The sequence below is a fragment of the Saimiri boliviensis genome, chromosome 5 (assembly GCF_048565385.1).
Source record: "Saimiri boliviensis isolate mSaiBol1 chromosome 5, mSaiBol1.pri, whole genome shotgun sequence".
In the NCBI taxonomy this organism is placed as follows: Eukaryota; Metazoa; Chordata; class Mammalia; order Primates; family Cebidae; genus Saimiri; species Saimiri boliviensis.
Genome location: NC_133453.1, coordinates 62,415,878 through 62,434,385, shown reverse-complemented (window position 1 = coordinate 62,434,385; position 18,508 = coordinate 62,415,878). Strand labels below are relative to the sequence as shown.

General features: G+C 34.4%; 1 protein-coding gene across 5 annotated transcripts in view; it reads left to right on the top strand.

Annotated features, from left to right (window-relative positions):
- AGPS (alkylglycerone phosphate synthase) overlaps positions 1–18,508 on the top strand; it is a 134,498-nt gene that overhangs the window by 15,475 nt on the left and 100,515 nt on the right. For 4 of the 5 annotated variants that reach the window (XM_003921831.4, XM_074399425.1, XM_074399426.1 and 1 more), the window contains 2 exons: positions 10,058–10,147; positions 17,344–17,434. In XM_003921831.4, the coding sequence (XP_003921880.3) occupies positions 10,058–10,147; positions 17,344–17,434 (181 nt within the window). Of the gene's footprint in view, positions 1–5,018; positions 6,769–10,057; positions 10,148–17,343; positions 17,435–18,508 lie in introns of those variants that run through there. The other variant, XM_074399423.1, reaches the window with a different exon arrangement.

The following is an 18,508-nucleotide window of genomic DNA, read 5'->3' as shown; positions in this document are numbered from 1 at the left end:
TGGCATGTGCCTGTAATCCTAGCTACTGGGGAGGCTGAGGCAGGAGAATCGCTTGAATCCAGGAGGGAGAAGGTGCAGTGAGCAGAGATCTTGCCACTGTAATCCAGCCTGGGTAACACAGCGAGACTCCATCTCAAGGAAAAAAAAAAAAAAAAAAAGACAATTCTAAGTGTGGGATGTAAAAAAGTGGAACCCTCACACATTGTTGGTGAGAATGTAAAATAATACAGCCACTTTAGAAAACAGCTTGACAGTTTCTTAAAAATTAAATCTAAACTGACCATATAATCCAGCAATTCCACTCCTAGGAACTTACCCAAAAGCAATAAAAATATATGTCTACACTAAGGCAGGTATGTGAATGTTCACAGCAACATTATTCAAGACAGCTAAAATGTGGAAACAACCCACAATGTGCCCATCAACCGACCAATGGATAAACAAAATGTATTACACCCAGAAAATGACATACTATGCAGCAATAAAAATAAACAAACTGCTGATAATAGCTTCTTTTTATTGCTGCTTCTTTTCCTTAGCATAATGTTTGGGAAAAACGTTTTTCCCAAACATTATGCTAAGGAAAAGAAGCTTGATACAAAACTCTGCATATTTATTTATTCTATTTATAGGACATTTCCAGACTATGCAAATATATCAACAGAAAGCAGATCAGTGATGGCCTAAGTCTTGGGGTGAGAATGGGGATTAGCTACAAATGAGAACTTCTGGAGAAGACAGAAATGCCTCAAAATGGATTGTGGTAATGGTTACACAACTCTACATTTACTAAAAATCATCATATTATATTCTTACAATGTGTACATTTTAGGTATGTAAATTTTACCTCAATAAATCAGTTAAAAAATGCAAAAAAAAAAAATAATTTGTGCTCCTTGTGTGGTTGTCATTGAGTATACTGAAATCATTGCTTGGTAGTTAGGAGTGTTGGAGCCAGACAGCCATGGTTTAAATCCTAGCGGTATCACGTATTATTTGTGTGACTGTGGACAAGTTACTGAATCTTTCCGGACTAGTTTTTCATGTTTTAAATAGGGATAATGACACCTACATCACAGGATTAAAGTGAGAAGGAAATAAGATAATGATTGTAAAGCCCTTAGCTTTACAGTATTGTGCAATACTGTCGCTGCAGTGAACTATACAGAAAAGAGTAATAAGAATAGAGTGCTAAAATAGTTTCTGTATTAGACCATTTTTGGATTGCTATAAAGAAATACCTGAGATTGGATACTTTATGAAGAGGTTTAATTGGGTCATGGTTCTGCAGGCTCTTCAGGAAGCATAGCTCTGGCATCAGCTTCTGGGAAAGCCTCAGGAAGCTTACAATCATGGCAGAAGATGAAATGGGAGCAGGTACTTCATATGGGAAAAGCAGGAGCAAGAGTCGAGGTTGGGGGTGGGAGGGGGAAGTGCCACACACTTCTAAACAACCAGATCTCACGAGAACTCACTGTTGTAAAAATAGCACCAAACCATGAGGGATCTGCCCCCATGACCCAAAAATTTCCCACCACGTCCCACCTCCAGCCCTGGGGACTACAATTTAACATGAGATTTGGGCAGGGACAAATATTCAAACTATATCAGTTTCTGAATGTGGAAGCACAGCAAGAAACAGGAGGTATTCAGTGGCAATAATGACATTTTAATGGAGAAAACAAATTTCTTTCTTTTTTTTTTTTTTTTTTTAAGAGATGGGGTTTCACTTTGTCACCTAGGTTGGAGTACAGTGGAGTGATCATAGCTCACTGTAACCTTGAATTCCCGGGCTCAAAAACCATCGTCTCGAGTAGCTGGGACTATAGGCGTGTGTCACCATGCCTGGTAATTAAAAAAATTTTTTTTAAGATAGGGTCTCAAAGTGTTACCCAGGCTAGTCTTGAACTCCTGGCCTCAGGTGATTCTCCCACTTCAGCCTCCTGAGTCACTGGGATTGTAGGCACAAGGCACTGTGCCTGGAAAGAAAACAAATTTCTAGTAAATGTCATCTTATGCATTAGGAAGGAAGGGAAGAACCTCAAAAGTATAGCGCATCTGCAGTTTCTCATATCATGTTTTAGGCTGAACACACATGACATTTAGTCACTGTTGTGCTGTTTCTTGTTTGAAACTCTTCTCCGTGACTCTTAGTCATGGCTCACCATTGCTTCTATGTGATATGTAGCCTTGGTGTCCACACATTAAAATTTGAATAAATATATTATTGTGCTAAAGGAAAGTTATTTGATAAATAATTGTTTTAATTTTTATACTTTTTAAGAATTTGAATATGTATGAACTACGCAAAGTTCTATCGTGGATCAAACTTCCTAAAATTTGCATCAGAAAATATCTCTATATAGACCTCATTTCCCCATCCAGATAGTCCTTTGTGAGATTTGGGTATAGATTTATGCTACCTCCTTTGTCATATAATCATATTTCCATTTCCTGTTATCTCTTTCCGGTATCTCCCACATGGTGGGTGCTGCCACTTTGCCCTTGCTGCCCACTGTTTTCTTGTGGAATTCTACTCAGGGCCATCCTCTCGTATAGTAAAGTGAGCTTAAAGTATTTCCTTTCAGTTTCTCTCTCTCAATTCTAGTCTCCTGATTTTGATAAGGTTTGGTTGAGAGCAACTTAATTGTAAATTATTTACATTAAAGCTATGTATCCCTTTGTGGTTATTCAATAGATGAGGCTTCTATTCTTAACTTTTTCTCATGTCTTAAGGCAATGCTTACCCAAGTGTGGTCTGTGGATGACCTGCATCAGAATTTCCTGAGGTTGCTTGTTCAAAGCATAGATTCTGAGGCTCCACTTTCAGAATTTTAATCATGGGCTGGGTCTAGGATGGCATCCAGTACTCTGCTTTTACAATAAGTACCCAAGGTGATTTTTTTATACTCCTAGGAAGTTTGAGAACCTCTGTTGTGATTGGATTCTGCTTTCAGTGCTTTCTTCTCTCCCCCAAACTTCATGGGGTTCATTTTTTCCATGGGTTTGCCAGAAGCAAAGGTAGCAATCCCAACTACCTATCACTTAAAGTAGAAGGGGCTACTGCTGATTATTTTATCATTATTTTAGTTTAAAAAAAAAACCCAAAAAACAACCAGCAACTACTGCTTACAACAAGAAAGAATATTGTGTACATCAAGCAGATACGGATTTTAGTGTTGGCATTTTTAGGGTCATGCCAAGGATATTGTTAGTCTGTCCCCAAAGGACAGCTGGGGAAGGGAACTTAGGCTTGATTTCTATGCTAAAGTAGCATATAGATTTTTGCAGATATTTGTATTTTCTTTGTGTTCAGTTTTATAGTTTCTACAGAAATGCGAGGCTGTACCAGAAATGGCCTTTGGTCACTTGTAGGTTGGTCAGTATAATAAGTTTGTGATGCAATTCCCTTTTTAATTACTAGCAAGCATGGAGTGAGCAATGAAAGTGAATTGACATTTTCCCACTTGGTGGCAGACAAAGTCTGGGATTAGTTACCAAAAATGCCATATTGATTAGATTACAAGTGGACAGTGAAGGGAACAAATCATGAAATTTCAAGTGCAGTCGGGGAAACACAGGAGTCCAGCTGAATGAAGGATATGTCCCTTTCTCTTTGTCTTTTGCTGTGACAACTTTCTGATGCAGATTTGGTTTGTATTCCTCATTGCATAGACAAACACCTGAGCGTAAAGGATAGGATTGTTGTTTCTTTCCAGGCTTTCAGAAGGGCAGGTACCAAGCTTGTGTAAGTGGGTATGTGGGTACCTACCTACCCTAGCTCAGAATATTTGTAACATATACTACTAAATGTATGAATGACAATAGTGTGTATTTCCATTTTCAAATGCATCATCCAAACAGTAATGAGTTTCCAGTTGGGACAACTTGGTGTAGTGTGTAAGAGAAGTGTGGAAGTAAAGAATAGCACCCCAAGAACCTGAAGTGATTAGTGACTGCTCAGAGTATTCTGTCAATATGTGGTAAGGCTGGCCTTGCCTTATTTGTCCTTCTTGCCCCCTGCTTCTTTCCTGTGCCTATGTTTACAATTTTTCCTCTTTATACCTGTATATTACTTTTTCTTTCATTCATTTATTCACAGTAAATGTAGTAGGAATTGGACCTTTGGGATGCAGTTTTTGAGCCTTGAATTCAAGTTTTAAAAGGTTTCTTTCTTTTCTTTTTGTTTTGTTTTGAGACAGGGCTTCATTCTGTTATCCAGGCTGGAGTGCAGGATCCTTCTACCTTGGCCTTGTAGTAGCTGGGATTACAGGCTCACACCACCACACCTGGCTTTTTTTTTTTTTTTTTTTAGAATTGGGGGTCCCACTATATTGCCCAGGCTGGTTTTGAACCTTAAGGCTCAAGTTATCCTCCCACCTTGGCCTCCCAAAGTGGTGGGATTACAGGTGTGAATCATTGCACTTGGCCTTAAAAAGTTTTTTAGAGTGCCAGTTTTTTGTGGACTATAAAAGGTTGACTGTAGTTAGTTAAATGTAGATTTGGTTTACCATATATTTGAAGTTGTTTAATTCATAATGGAATTCTATCATTCAAAAAAATTTGTAGCAGTTGTTAAGAAGCCCAATAATAGATTTTATAATAAACCATCATGAAAGTTCTGCATAAATATGGAAGAAAGAATTTTCTCAGAACAGAAAGAAACTGCACTGAGATTCAAAGTCTGAGCAGCATATTTGCCTCAGGTTCAGAGAATTGTAACATGCATCTTTAATGTATGATGTTTGTTGAGGCCTCTCTTTCATTTTCTTCCATCTCTGATTCTTAATTTTTCATCTGCCTCTCCCATGGGTGGTGCCTACGAAGGTTCTTTGTGTGTGTGTGTGTGTGTGTGTGTGTGTGTGTGTGTGTGTGTAATGTATATAATATGCATATATGATGAATGTATTGTAATATATAGAGATATATATAATATTTTATGTGTGTTTTGTGAAATATGCAGTGTTATTTAGTGTGTGTATCTTAAATTTCCTTAAATGCTGTTTTACTATGGATTTCATTATTTCTCCTTTGGTTTACCACTGTTTTAAACATTTCTTCATGTTTCTGGAAGCATATCTATTCACCTCACTGCTTTTCATTGCTGTATTAATATTTCATGGAATGCATTTTCTACTTATCTGCTCCTCTAGTGATGCCTCCAGCTACTTTTATAAACAGTGCTCCAGGGAGTATATCAAATGTGTTCCCTTATGGAACTGTATATGAATTTCCTCTGCAGTGTATATCCAGGAGGTGTATAATTGAGATACAGAATTGGCATTACCTATGAAAACTTAGTACCTGATTGCTCTGTGGAGTGACTTACCAGTATGCATGTGGGTTCCTTTTCTTCATGTTCTTGTTAACAACCTTCTGTGTTCTCAAATCTCATATTTAGGCCACTTTACATTATCACACTGCCAAGAATTAGCACATTAATTAATAACATTATATCACAGGGTCACATTTTTATTCTGGCAACTAGAGCTGAAAAACTTATGATGGGGATATTGAGGGAAGATTGAAATTCTTGTTGAAGTTTCAAGTGTTGCATGATAATGTGCAAGAAAATTCACTGTCTAGAGGACACAGATTATTACTTTGTTGAGCCATCTAGAAATATGATCTTATCAGAGTCCTCAAGTCAATTACATTTAGGTAGTCTGACTGCCCTCACCAGTTACCAAAGTTAATTAACAAGCCAGTAAACTAATTCATGATGAAAAGTAAAATTATAGATCCTTTTGGCCATTTCAGTTGGCCTTTTTCTTTCTAGGAAACCACAGAATTATCAGATGAAGGTGGCTTTGTGAGTTTTATGTCAGGGCAAGAGGAAATATTGATCTAAACTGAAGAGTGAAGCATCTTTTATTAGAATTTTGATTGTTGAAATTTTATTAGAAAAACTTTTTAAAAAGTTATTACATAGCTGAACTTTTACAGTTGTTAACCCAGAATGAAAGGAGGCCAAGTCATTTTTTCCTTTTTCTTATTTTCTAGTGAAAGATATTATGATCAGAAATAGCAATGGTAGAAACAATGCATATATATCAGGATGCTTGAAGTTTATTACTAGTAGAGAAATAGTAATCTGACAACCAGTCTGTAAACAGAGACTTCAAAGTGAAAATTTCCGATTTTAAGAATAAAGAAACTTTATTATCTTAATTAATAGTAAGGCTAAATCTAAATATTTCACCTAAAGATTATACAATAACTGCCCTGGAAAGTGCAAACTACTGAATGTGTATATCATATATATATATATATCATGGGAGAATACTGCCACCTTGTGCATGTAGGATGCTGTTTATGCCTCCATTTTCTTTTGTTACACCAGCTAATACTGTGCATTTTCACTGTTTCGTACTGTGGTCAGATGTGTAAATGTATAAAACATATTTTATTTTTGTATGCAGTAAAATTATGCCAACTATTCTTTTGACAGGGGGAGAGGTCTTGTTTTTTGAAAGATGTTAAATTTGGTATAGTTGGCTCTAAGAATTCGTATGTCTGAGAGATCGTACTGGTCAATTGACCTCTGGGGTTAGTTAAGAATTGCATTTCTTTATTTGAATATATGGGAAGTTGGTGATTCTTTCATCATTTTTCATTTTAGTGCTTGCAGTACTTGGGGTTATTCTGAATGGCAGAATTCATTACACTCTCAGAAGTATAGGGAATTTAGCTTATGATACAAACATACCCCTTGATTTTTAAATGTTTTCCTTCAGGCCAAGTGCAGAAGAATGACTGCAATACCAGGTGAGCATCCCTAATTTGAAAATCTAAAATCCAGAATTCTCCAATATTGGAAGCTTTTTGAACACTGTCATGGGATAGTGATTCCTTTGCTTCCTGATGATTCAGTGTATACAAACTTTGTTTCATGCACAAACCCATTAAAATATTGTATAAAATTACCTTTATGCTATATAGTAAGATGTATATGAAACATAAATAAATTTTTTGTTTAGCCTTGGGTCCCATCCCCAAGAGATCTCATTATGTATATGTAAATATTACAGAATCTGAAAAAAAATCTGAACTCTGAAACACTTCTGTTCCCAAGCATTTTGGATAAAGAATACTCAACCTATAGTAACATATAATAGTTTTTTGAAACACTATTGATGTGAAGAAAAAATGAGTTTCTTTTAAATATTTTGGTTAAATGAGGGCCTGACTTAGGTGAGTTTCAAATATTATTGCCTCTCTGAAGAGGAAGAATTATGAGACTGGAAGTCAGCCTTTGGATACCTACAACTAACTTAGCTGTGTGACCAGGGATGCTTCTCTGGGCAGTTTCTTTATCTGAAAAATGAGCAGTTGAACTAGTTTGGTTCTGAGGATCTTTTTAGTTTTCGAATTCTGTTACTATGTAAAGTTTTACTCTAATTTTAAAATGTTAATGCTGTAATGCCCTTCAATGTACTTATTATACTCTTATGTATAAGAAGTTATTTTAAGATTTAATCATATAGTTATATTTAACTATCAGAGTTTATATTAGTAATAGGGGGGTAGGATATGTATATATAAAAGTTTAAGACCAGAAGCCTAGGAAATTTACCTATTTTTTATTTAACACATGGGGTACTTGAAGAAATCAGAAGATTGGTTTGGGTGTAATCCAGATTTTAATCGTATACTATTTATGCATTATAATCCTGTTTTGGGCACAAATACATTCCAAATGCCTGCATTCAACTTCTGAGAAGACTCCAAAAGTTGGTATAAATATGGTAAAGTCCATCTCATAAGCCCAATTTTATGACTTGGATGAAAAGAGAGAAAAAGGGACCTAGAGTTGAAAATTTGGAAGTTTTTAAAGGATATGGCCCAACTTGAAAGTTTAAGGCCAAAGACTCTTCAGGATGTAAATTCCTTCATTTTATAGTGTATAACAGCAGATCTTTCCTGTTCATCTTGATTCATTTCCTCATGAAGTGTTAAGAATGAACCCATGTGACCAAGTTTAGCTTTTTACTTGGGGGCCATCTGGGAGTAATTTTTTAAATTCTAGGGATAATTTTAAGGAAAATGATTTTCATTGTTAAGCTATATAAACATGCCAAATTCAACCTCTGTACTGAAGGGATTTCCCTGTGCTTTGCCTTCAGATTTTTGCATTTATTTTGTGTAATACCAAATTACTATTTTGTAGAGAACAGAATTATAATAAATGTTAAAATAACTAATTAATAAAATATAATCACTTAAAAATCTATGCACATTATAAGCAATTAGAGATGTTATGTATTAAAATATACATTTATCCTTCTAATTAAATTACTGAAATATAAGAAAATACTAAGTAAATTACACTTCATAAAAGTGAAGATAATTTAATCATGAAAAAAAGCAAAGTGGGAAATAATCTGTTTTTAAAATGTGAAAATCTTATGGTTCAATCCCAAGTTTTGGCACCAAAATAACAAAAAAGTAAAATCTTAAGAAAATGAGTGCGTCACTGGTCATGATGTTTTTCCACAGAGATTTTTCCAAAAGCTCCCTTCCAAAACTTCCCTCTGCAATGAGGTAGGAATGTTATTGGATTAGAAAAAATATTTGGTGTTAGTTTATAGCTGACTAATCTACAAATCCAGTCTCTGGATTGATACTCTTCAGATATTTTGAAGTTTTTGTAAAAAGATTATAGCATTTATTAATAATAAATCATAGTTGTAAACAGAGCATTCCTAGTTTCTTTGTCTTAATTTTATGTATCGATGGAGATTTCAGTTCATAATTAATTATGTATATCTGGCTCAGTTGTATTATGTTTATGTTCATTTGAAAAGCCTTTGAACTAGAATAAGAATTATGATTGTAATTAAAAAGACTTGCTTGTCAGTTGTTATTTTCTTCTTTCCTGAGAATTATAGAGAAGAACACATTCTAATGAGTGCATCTTTATTTCGAAATTTTCTTTCTTTCTTTTTTTTCTTTCTTTCTTTCTTTTTTTTTTTTGAGATAGTGTCTCACTCTGTTGCCAGGCTGGAGTGCAGTGGTGCAATCTCAGTTCACTGCAATCTCTGCCTCCCAGGTCCAAGCAATTCCCTTGCCTCAGCCTCCCTAGTAGCTGAGACTACAGGCACATACCACCATGCCCAGCTATATTTTGAAATTTTAATGCAGCAAATAACTTTCAAGATAGAGAAAGGTTTTTGTTATTTGCATCATAAACTGCATAGTTGAATTTGTAGTAAGAAGACTCACCACCAATTTATTTCAGTAGCTAAGATCAAAGTAGGGTACTATGCCAAACTAGGATAAGTGATACAATACTTCAGTGTGATTGCTTATTATGTTCTATACAGGCAAGACCTATCTATTCTCACATGAAGTCCAGAACTGAATGATTCAGCCATTGATTTTGATAAATAAGATTTTTTACTTCTATGAAATATTGGTATTTGGAAATTAAAAATAGCATTTTATTTTGGAATACTGAAAATGAGTATAGCCATGAACCTTTATAATATATAGGTCAAGGTAGAGATTGGTAGTTATATGGCATTTGAAGAATTCAGAATATTTGTAAACCCAGCACTGAGATTTTTAATCTACTTTATTGTGTCTGCTACTAGTGAATCTATCTGGTAAATTGGTCTTTTTTTTTTTAAATCATAGCAGAAGATTAATAATTATGATTTTTTTCTCAGATGTGTAAAACTTTGTTTCCTTTGTTTTAATTGCAAAACTTTTTAGGTCATTTTACAATGTAAACCCACTAACATGTACAAAATTAGACATTTATATTTTAAGGATATCTTCTTCCTCTTTGCAACTTTTTATTTCTTCTTCCTTTGAATGTGTTAAATTTATTAGGTCTAGCCCTCTGTGAAGCAGGTGCTGCTCATCAGAGTGATTCTATATTGAGAACTATTAGTATCTGGACATTTTAATGTGTGCTAATTTTATTTAACCTTATATAATATTAGTGAGGATAGGGTGTTTTAGATGATTGTAAGTTAATAATCAATGATACACTGTACAGTTTTAAGATGTTTAGCATAGGTCTCATTTATATTTTTTTTCTTCTCACTAGGCAAGAAGTTATGAAATGGAATGGATGGGGATATAATGATTCCAAATTCATCTTCAATAAGAAGGGCCAAATTGAGTTGACTGGGAAAAGGTAACCCTGTTTATTTCTTCTTTTGTTTTTTCTTTAACTTTTTTTCCTATGAAAAATTTTAAACATATATGAAAATATAGTGAGCCCTCCTCCAGTTTAAAAATTATCAACGTTTTACTTTAACTGCTTCTTTTTTTCTGGTAATATTTCAAATTCCGATGTTGTCATGTTACCTCTAAATATATGCATATGTGTGTATGTGTATATATATACACATATATTATATATCACAAAAGATAAGGACCTAATATAACCAATTATATAATAATTATATATCCAAAATAGCAAAAATTATATATCTAGTTATCCAGTTCATATTCATATTCTCCAGTCATCTCACAAATGTCTTTTATAGATAGTTTATTTGTATCAGGATCCAAATAGTGTCTATAAGCCACCCCAATACCCAACCCCTATGCCATTGAGTTTTTTGAAACTAGCTTCATATTTAAATCTGGTAATTTACATTGGAGTGTGGATTATTATGAAAGGTGAACAATCTTAGGTCTGTGTGAATATAAATAGTATTTTTAAAAAATAGTTTCTGAGATACATTAGGAAAGAAGTGATTAAGATCAGTCATTTTTGTGATAGCTTTTCTATGTCTGAAATGTGGTTATTTGTTGATAAGAATTAGAAAGTATATTTGTTCAATCATACCTCAATAAAGCTGGAAAAACATTAGAATTCTAAAGGATGTTTGTGTTATTCCTGTTTGTTCTAGATGTGGTCAGAATTGTAAAAATGAGTTCTTTGCCGGTTTTAAGCAATACTGCCCTTGCCAAAGCTCTGTTTTTGGTTTGTCTGTTGAATTTTGATACAACATTTGAAAGGGCAGTGATTACAAATATGTAATACTTGAATGCTGGAACCAAAAATAAAAAGAAATTGAGACTAAGTAAAAAAACTGGATCAGATATATTATAAATCTATTCCAGTATTGTACCCTGATTTAACATCTGTTGGATATTACTATACTTAAGTTAATGTTTTTAAAACAAATGCTATCTCAATGTATTAAAATGTCAGCAAAGTAAGTTTTATTCTTTTGGAGAAGTTAGTTCCTTTTCTCTCTATACTCAATACAGTCTATTGCAATGTATGAATAATTTTTCTATTTTTCTGACTTACTCATATTTTTTACCTAAAATAAAACCTCAGGAATAGTAATTTGAAAGTAATTTTAAAGAAAGTATGAAGATGTATGTTTGACATTTGTTTTTTATTAGGAAAATAAATATTATCTGTGTTCTCATTCCTATCCTTAAGTGGGTAGCATGCAATGGAGGCTTAGTTGAGAAACTGTGTAATTCAGGTAGAAGGGATTTCTGGTTAAAATTAAATTTACCGGTGTTCTAAATGTTGAATCTTTTATGTTTTATTTAAATAGAATAATGTCTAATACAGTAGAAACATCGATGTAGAGATTGGCTTTTCAAAATCTTCTGGAGGAAAAAAACCGAATCTTCTGACTGTAGAAAACCAAATTTCTCTCTTCTCAGACACTGTCCTCATTTCTCTTTCTCTTTATCTGTCTTTGTGTTTGGACCTTGAAGGTATATAGCATTTCTGTTTTATGAGTCACTTGTATTTCAGCAGTCTTCTGTACAATACTGTAGACAATGGTTTATATGAGAAGGGGTGTGTGTGTGTGTGTGTGTGTGTGTGTGAAATGATTAGTCATAAAACATCACAAGTAACTATACCTTAGTGGGTCCCATGGGTTCAAAATCTCGTTCTTATTTTGGGTTTTCTGGCACTTGATTTGTTAGTTTCCTGGAAGAGATGAGGCTATAGGGGTTGACACACATGCCACACTTCTAAGAGACTGATTTAAAAAACTATAGAGTACTCATTTATGGTTACATTATTCCCTTTTCAGGGTATGGAATACTTGTTAGTGCCGTTTCTGATGTTAGGGTATCTAGTGAACAAAATTTGCAACTTAGATATTGTTTGGAGAGCAAACGTTCAGAACAAAGGAGATTTGATGGTCTTGACAGAGATTTTTTTATAGGCTGTTATAGAACCAGAGAATTTCTGTTGGTTTTAATGGGTTACTACCAGAGTACATTCCTTAAAGGCCTCGTTTCTTTGCATTGTTGACTCCTAAGTCAGAGTCCAGTGGGGGAGAGGTACAACAAGGGTGCATCTGACTGGAAGAGCCTGCAAGAGAGACCAGGAAAGTGAATATCTGGCAAATTCGCATTAGTGGAGGGTAGCTTTTGCCTTCCTCCAAGACTTACACCAAGGATAATTCCCCAAACATATAAATGGGATTTAGATACTCTGGGATTAAATATATACTAATCAAACAACTTAGTAACTAAAATGAAATAACAAAATAAAATTCACTTTCCATTTTGGTGGTTAAGTACCGGTACCTTGTCATAGGATAATAAACTGGGTTGAATTGAATCATAACCTTCTCTATATCTAATCTGTTACTCTGAGAATAATTTGTGAATAAGTAGGTTTCTTTTATTTTTACCAGAAAACATTTACAAACACTCTTTAGGTAATAATATCTACTATTTATTGAGTGCCTACTGAGTTATCTTACAATAAATCTATTAGATGGATAGTTATTGTCTTAAAAATAATGAGGACGAGGAAAGTTAAGTAGCTTACCTGAAGTCACCTCTTCAGTTGTAAATTGGGATTAAAAATGGGGTGCTTTTAAGCTTTGTTCTCATACAGTTTCTATTATACTGTGCTTCTGAGTTACTTCTGCAGATAACCAAACTCATCCACTGTATTGATCTTGTTCTCTCTCCAAACTCTGGGAGCACTTTACTGTAGCCTTCTATGCTCTGTATACCAGCACAGTAGAATTTTGTATTATATAAAGCTATCTTGTGTCAAAAATTCCTATTGTTACTAAGAAAGGCAAAGGACAGAAGCATAAGAAGACTGTGATATTCCTGAAAGAGAAATGGAATAGTTGACTGCAAAGGCTGAGTACAAGAAAACATTGTTTGGCTGAACAGTATTAATTCACTTTTATTCATTCATTCATTCATTTGAGACAGAGTCTCACTCTCTTGCCCAGGCTGGAGTGCAGTGGTGTGATCTTGGCTCACTGCAACCTCCAACTCCTGGGTTCAAGTAGTTCTCTGCTTCAGCCTCCCAAGTAGCCTGAATCACAGGCACCCACCACCACACACAGCTAATTTTTGTATTTTTAGTAGAGACGGAGTTTCACCATCTTGCCCAGGCTGCTCTTGAACTCCTGACCTTGTGATCTACCCGTCTCAGCCTCCCAAAGAGCTGGAATTACAGGCATGAGCTACCGTGCCTGGCCAGTTCACTCTTACTTATTAATAATATTAGATGGTAAGGACAATTTTTGAAATTTTTTGTAGAGACTTTATTCTGGCAGTGAGGTGGACTGAACAAATTCAGGCCCCTTGCCTTCTATAACTGCATAGAGAAGATGGATAAAATATCAGAAGAAAGAAATATAACAGACCTGGAAAGAAAGAAAGGGAAATTCTAGGTGCCAGAAACTAAGAGTGATTCTCAGTGAAAATTGATGAAGTGTGGGGTTCTCCTATTTCTGATCCAAAGAACATTCGAAAGGTAGATTTTTATACACAAATGTAGTTGATTGTATATATTTTGGGGGAGGGTGACTTTGAGATTTCAAACCCAGGCATTAAGTTGTAAGCAATTATTAGAAGCTATTATAGAATAATAGCATTTCCCCTGTGTTAGGGGAAAGAGTCTAAAGTTTTTTTCCAAACAGTCTATCTTCTGTACAAATTTATAATTTATCAGGTTATAAATCTCTAGATTTATAACTTACCGCTCTTATTCCTTCTAAGTGTGGATGAATTGAGTCCTTCTGGGTTTAAGCAGCATAAGGCAATAATCTGGAGCTCATTCTATAGATTTCTTTTTTCCTTCAACTTTTAGGTTCTGGGGTACATGTGCAGGATGTGCAGGTTTGTTACATAGGTAAATGTGTACCACGGTGGTTTGGGGTCTTGAGGAGATCTCCTGATCCACAGGTTACAAACTACCACGGGAGAAGTGTGGATTCCTGGGTGGGGTCGCACAATCTCTCACTGCTCCCCTTGGCCTGGGGTTGGGGTCCTTTGGCTCTGTGCTCTCCCAGGTGGATCTTCACCCCACCCTGCTTTTCCTTGTTCTCTGTGGGTCAAGCTGTCTGCCTAGTTAGTCCCAGTGTGAGAACCTGGATATTTCAGTTGAAGGTGCTGAATTCACTTGCCATTTTCATTCTGCTCCATGAGAGCTGTGGAGCACAGCTGCTTCTAATCAGCCATCTCAGTCCCTCTAGATTTCTATAACCTAAAATTTTTTGGAAAATGTCATTATTTTTGACTTTATGGGTATTATACATTAATTTGGTACTTACAAATCAAAAGTTAATATATAAATGAAGAATTTGTTTGAGTTTGTCTTTTTGGTGGCATAATTTTTTATTGAGGCTTTATCTGATATGAAAAGGCTGTTAAATTGCTTAGCAATTGTGGAACTCACCCTGAGGCTAGATGATTGTACATACTAATATTTTTGTTGCTTATGTGCTGCCCTAGAGTGAGAGTCACTTTTTCTTTATGTCAGTCCTGATGTGCACTTTCCTCTTGGGTAACTTTTGTCTACAGAATTTTTTCTTTCCGTGTAGAATGATTTCATTGGCCTTGGAAACTTGTTCTGGTTCTGTATCTTCTACAATATAGTCTATTTCAGTCCTGTGGGAAAGTGATAAATTGATCTCACCTTATATTTTACAACAAAAGCCATTTAATGTTCTCACACTAATCTTCAGTCATGGGAAAGGGAAAGATTCATTCAGTAGTCACTGTGATTCAACAATTGGTATAGGTGCTTAGCTTTCCCTTTATCACATCTCGGATTAAAGTTTCATGTTCTCTGCCCATGTGTTCATCCCACAGATTAAATGTTGCTGCAGCTTTGACTAAGCTAGGTTGTTTGCTTCTTAGGAATAGGAGTCATAATACCAATTCCACATATTCTGCAATGCTAAGTACAGTCTTATGAGTGTTAAATAAATCCAAATTATTTTACTGTAATAGTCAAATCATTCTACAGCTGTTTCCTTGATCAAATAACTGATTCCTTTAACTTTTCTTATGTTTCTTTTTCATCATTTACTTTTTGACTCCAACATTTCCAGTTTTACTTTGTGATGTTTTATATGGAACATTTCAGAACCCTTGGCAGTATGATAGGCTTTATGATTATATATCAGGCTTTCTTTATTGTTTTGTAAATACTGAGACATTAGATGCAAGAAAAAGTAAAATTTAAAAGCTTACATTTGAAACATGGATTTTTTTTTTGAGTTAAGTTTTTTGCTGGAATTGTAGATAATGAAGCAAAATCATAAATCCTGGAATTATATCTAGTGAAGCAAAGTCTTCAGTTCAAAGTTCTACCAAACAAGATATTTCTTCAAGGTCTCAAATATTGTGCATTCAGATATAAAGACTTTATTTTATATATAAAGACTTTATTTTAGTGATAGAAGATAGTTTTGAATTTTATACATGATAGTAACACTAGCTATGCATTTGTAGTTTCAATTATCTTGAAGGTGGTCACCTTTTTATTTTATGGGAATACCTGAGACTGGGTAATTAGTAAAGAATAGAGGTTTATTTGGCTGATGGTTTTACAGGCTGTGCAAGAAGCATGGCATCAGGGTCTGCTTCTGGTGAGGACCTCAAGCTGCTTCCACTCATGCAGAAGGGGAAGGAGAGCTGGTATGTGCTGAGATCATATGGCTAGAGTGGAAGCAAGAGAGAGAGAGAGTGTGTAGGGAGGTGCTAGGCTCTTTTAAAACAAACAGTTCTTGTGCGAACTAACAGAACTCACTCACACTTCTTCCCCTCCCTCCAGGGCATTAATCTATTCATAAAGTTCCACCTGCATGACCCAAACACCTCCCACTAGGGGATCAAATTTCAACTGAGGTCTGGAGGGTCTGGTATCCAAACTATAGGACTCCTTTTTAAGAGAGTGAAAGGATAAATCACAGAGTAAGAGAAAATGTCTAATACATATATCTTTTATTTTATAAATATATAAAGAATTCTTACATGTCATTGAGAAAACAATAACCCAGGAGCAAAATGAGCAAAAGATTTGAACTGACCTTCAAAACAGAGGATATCCAAATGGACAATAGATATATGAATAGATGCTCAGTCTCATAAGTACTCAGAAAAATTCAAATTAAATTTGTAATGAGATGCCAATAGAATGTCTCGGAGTTTCAGTTATAGAATTTCTCTTGTGTTCTTTTTTTAATATAGTTTTTTATTTCTCTGCTAAGATTTTTTTTAATACTCACTGGGAGCACACTTTCTATTTTGTCCATTGGCATAGTTACAATAGCTGCTTTAAAACTCTGTACTACTTCCAGTATCTTAGGTCATTTTGGGGTCAGTCATCATTAATTGTCATTTTTCTTAATTATGAGTCATACTTAGCCATTTGTTCTAGTCTAGTAATATTGGAAATGTGTTTTGGACATTGTACATGATATGATACAGGAACTCTGGATCCTGTTATATTCTTCTGAAGAGACCTGTAAGCATTAACTTGATTGATCTCAAACTCTAAATTCTGTCCCCTCATGGTAAGCAGCTGAATTGTCTGTTTAGTTTTTTTAAGCTTAACTGGGCTGCCTAGAAAATTCCAGTATATTTTCTATACATGTCATTCAGAGTCAGCCAGGCATTTGGAGAGAGCTGATACATAGGTTCCTCTCTGACTCTCTTCTTTCTGTGATTTCCTGGTATGCTTTCCAGATGCAGCATTTACCCCAAACACTGCACTCTGGTTCTTTAAGCCAGGAAGACGGTAAATTTTCAACATTTTTATTACCTTCTGAGGCACCAGCTAGGGCCTGCCACAAGGATAAAACTTATGTAAAAAACAAAACAAAACTGGGAACTTAGGAACTTATATAGTATTTTTTTCCTTTTTTCAAGTATCACTCTTCTCCCGTTTTGACAGCTTTTGGTCTGCCTTCAGATAGTTGGGTTTTGTTTGTTTTGTTTTTGTTCAGAGTTTATGTGAACAAAACATGTGAAAGGGTTGGTTTGATAAGAGCTGCTTGACCATCACTAGAAGCAGAATTTAAGCTTTAAATGTAAATGAAGATACTTTGCTCTAATATTTTTACTTTCTTTGTACCTTAGGTACCCTCTTAGTGGCATGGGTTTACCAACTTTTAAAGAATGGATCCAAAATACCCTTGGAGTAAATGTGGAGCATAAAACTACCTCTAAAGTAAGTAAACAAAAATTATTACTAACACATTTAACTGTGTTTTTAAAATCCAAATTAATTTGATTAATTTTTGTAATTTGTTGTATTGGATTTAATGCAACTGTCACGTTTTTTGTTATAAAGCCTATTAATTATATTGGCCTCATTAGGTTGTTAGGGGCAGTTATTCAGTGTCACAGATCTAGACCCTAGTCTCAGAATTTATCTAAGATTTATCTGGCAAACTTTTTTATCCTCTCTGAGACTTGGTTATTTTTAGAATTGGTAGTAATGACTATTCTGCCTCTCACAAGGTAGTAGTAAAGTGCAAATTATTTACTTCCTTAAGAGTGTTTTGTTACAGAAATATAAGTTGCTGTTATTTTTAGATTATTTAATAGGCTGACCATAATCTAGGGTTAATAGAGAATAATTTAGAATAAAAATGTAAAGTCACATTTAATATTAGGGTTTTAAAAATATTTGAAGAATTATAAAAAGTAAAAATTTGATTAAGATATGAGCAATTGAGGATTTTAGTTTGTTCATATAGTTTCACTTTTCTGAAAGTGGAATTAGGAAACTTTAAACTGTATGTATATGTAACTAATGAAATATTTAGCATTTCTTTATTTTTGTTGTGTTTTATTTAATTATATATTATTTATTATATATTATGTATTTATTTTTGTTGTGTTTTTATTTCTTTATTTTTGTTGTGTTATTATTTTGCTGTAGCATAGTATTCTGCATGTCTCTGTAACTGGATATAAGTTCTCTAAGTACAGGAGCTATGTCTTATACAATATTCTCCACTGTATACAATATGTTATTAAGTTGTACAGGTATTCATTGAGTACTCACTGGGTTTATTTTAACATTTACAGTTATTTTATTTTAGTTAATAAGTTAGCCTGAACAACTAATTTTACTCCTCCTTGGCCATCTTTTTACCTTTCCTAGAGGTCTCTTTTTTTATCTCTTAAATTCTCTCTCTCACTCTCTCGACTATTCGCAATTATTTGTTTTTGACATTGATACAATCCCCATATCATAGTTAGAAATTTCAACAGTTTTTGAGTCCTTTTCAATTCC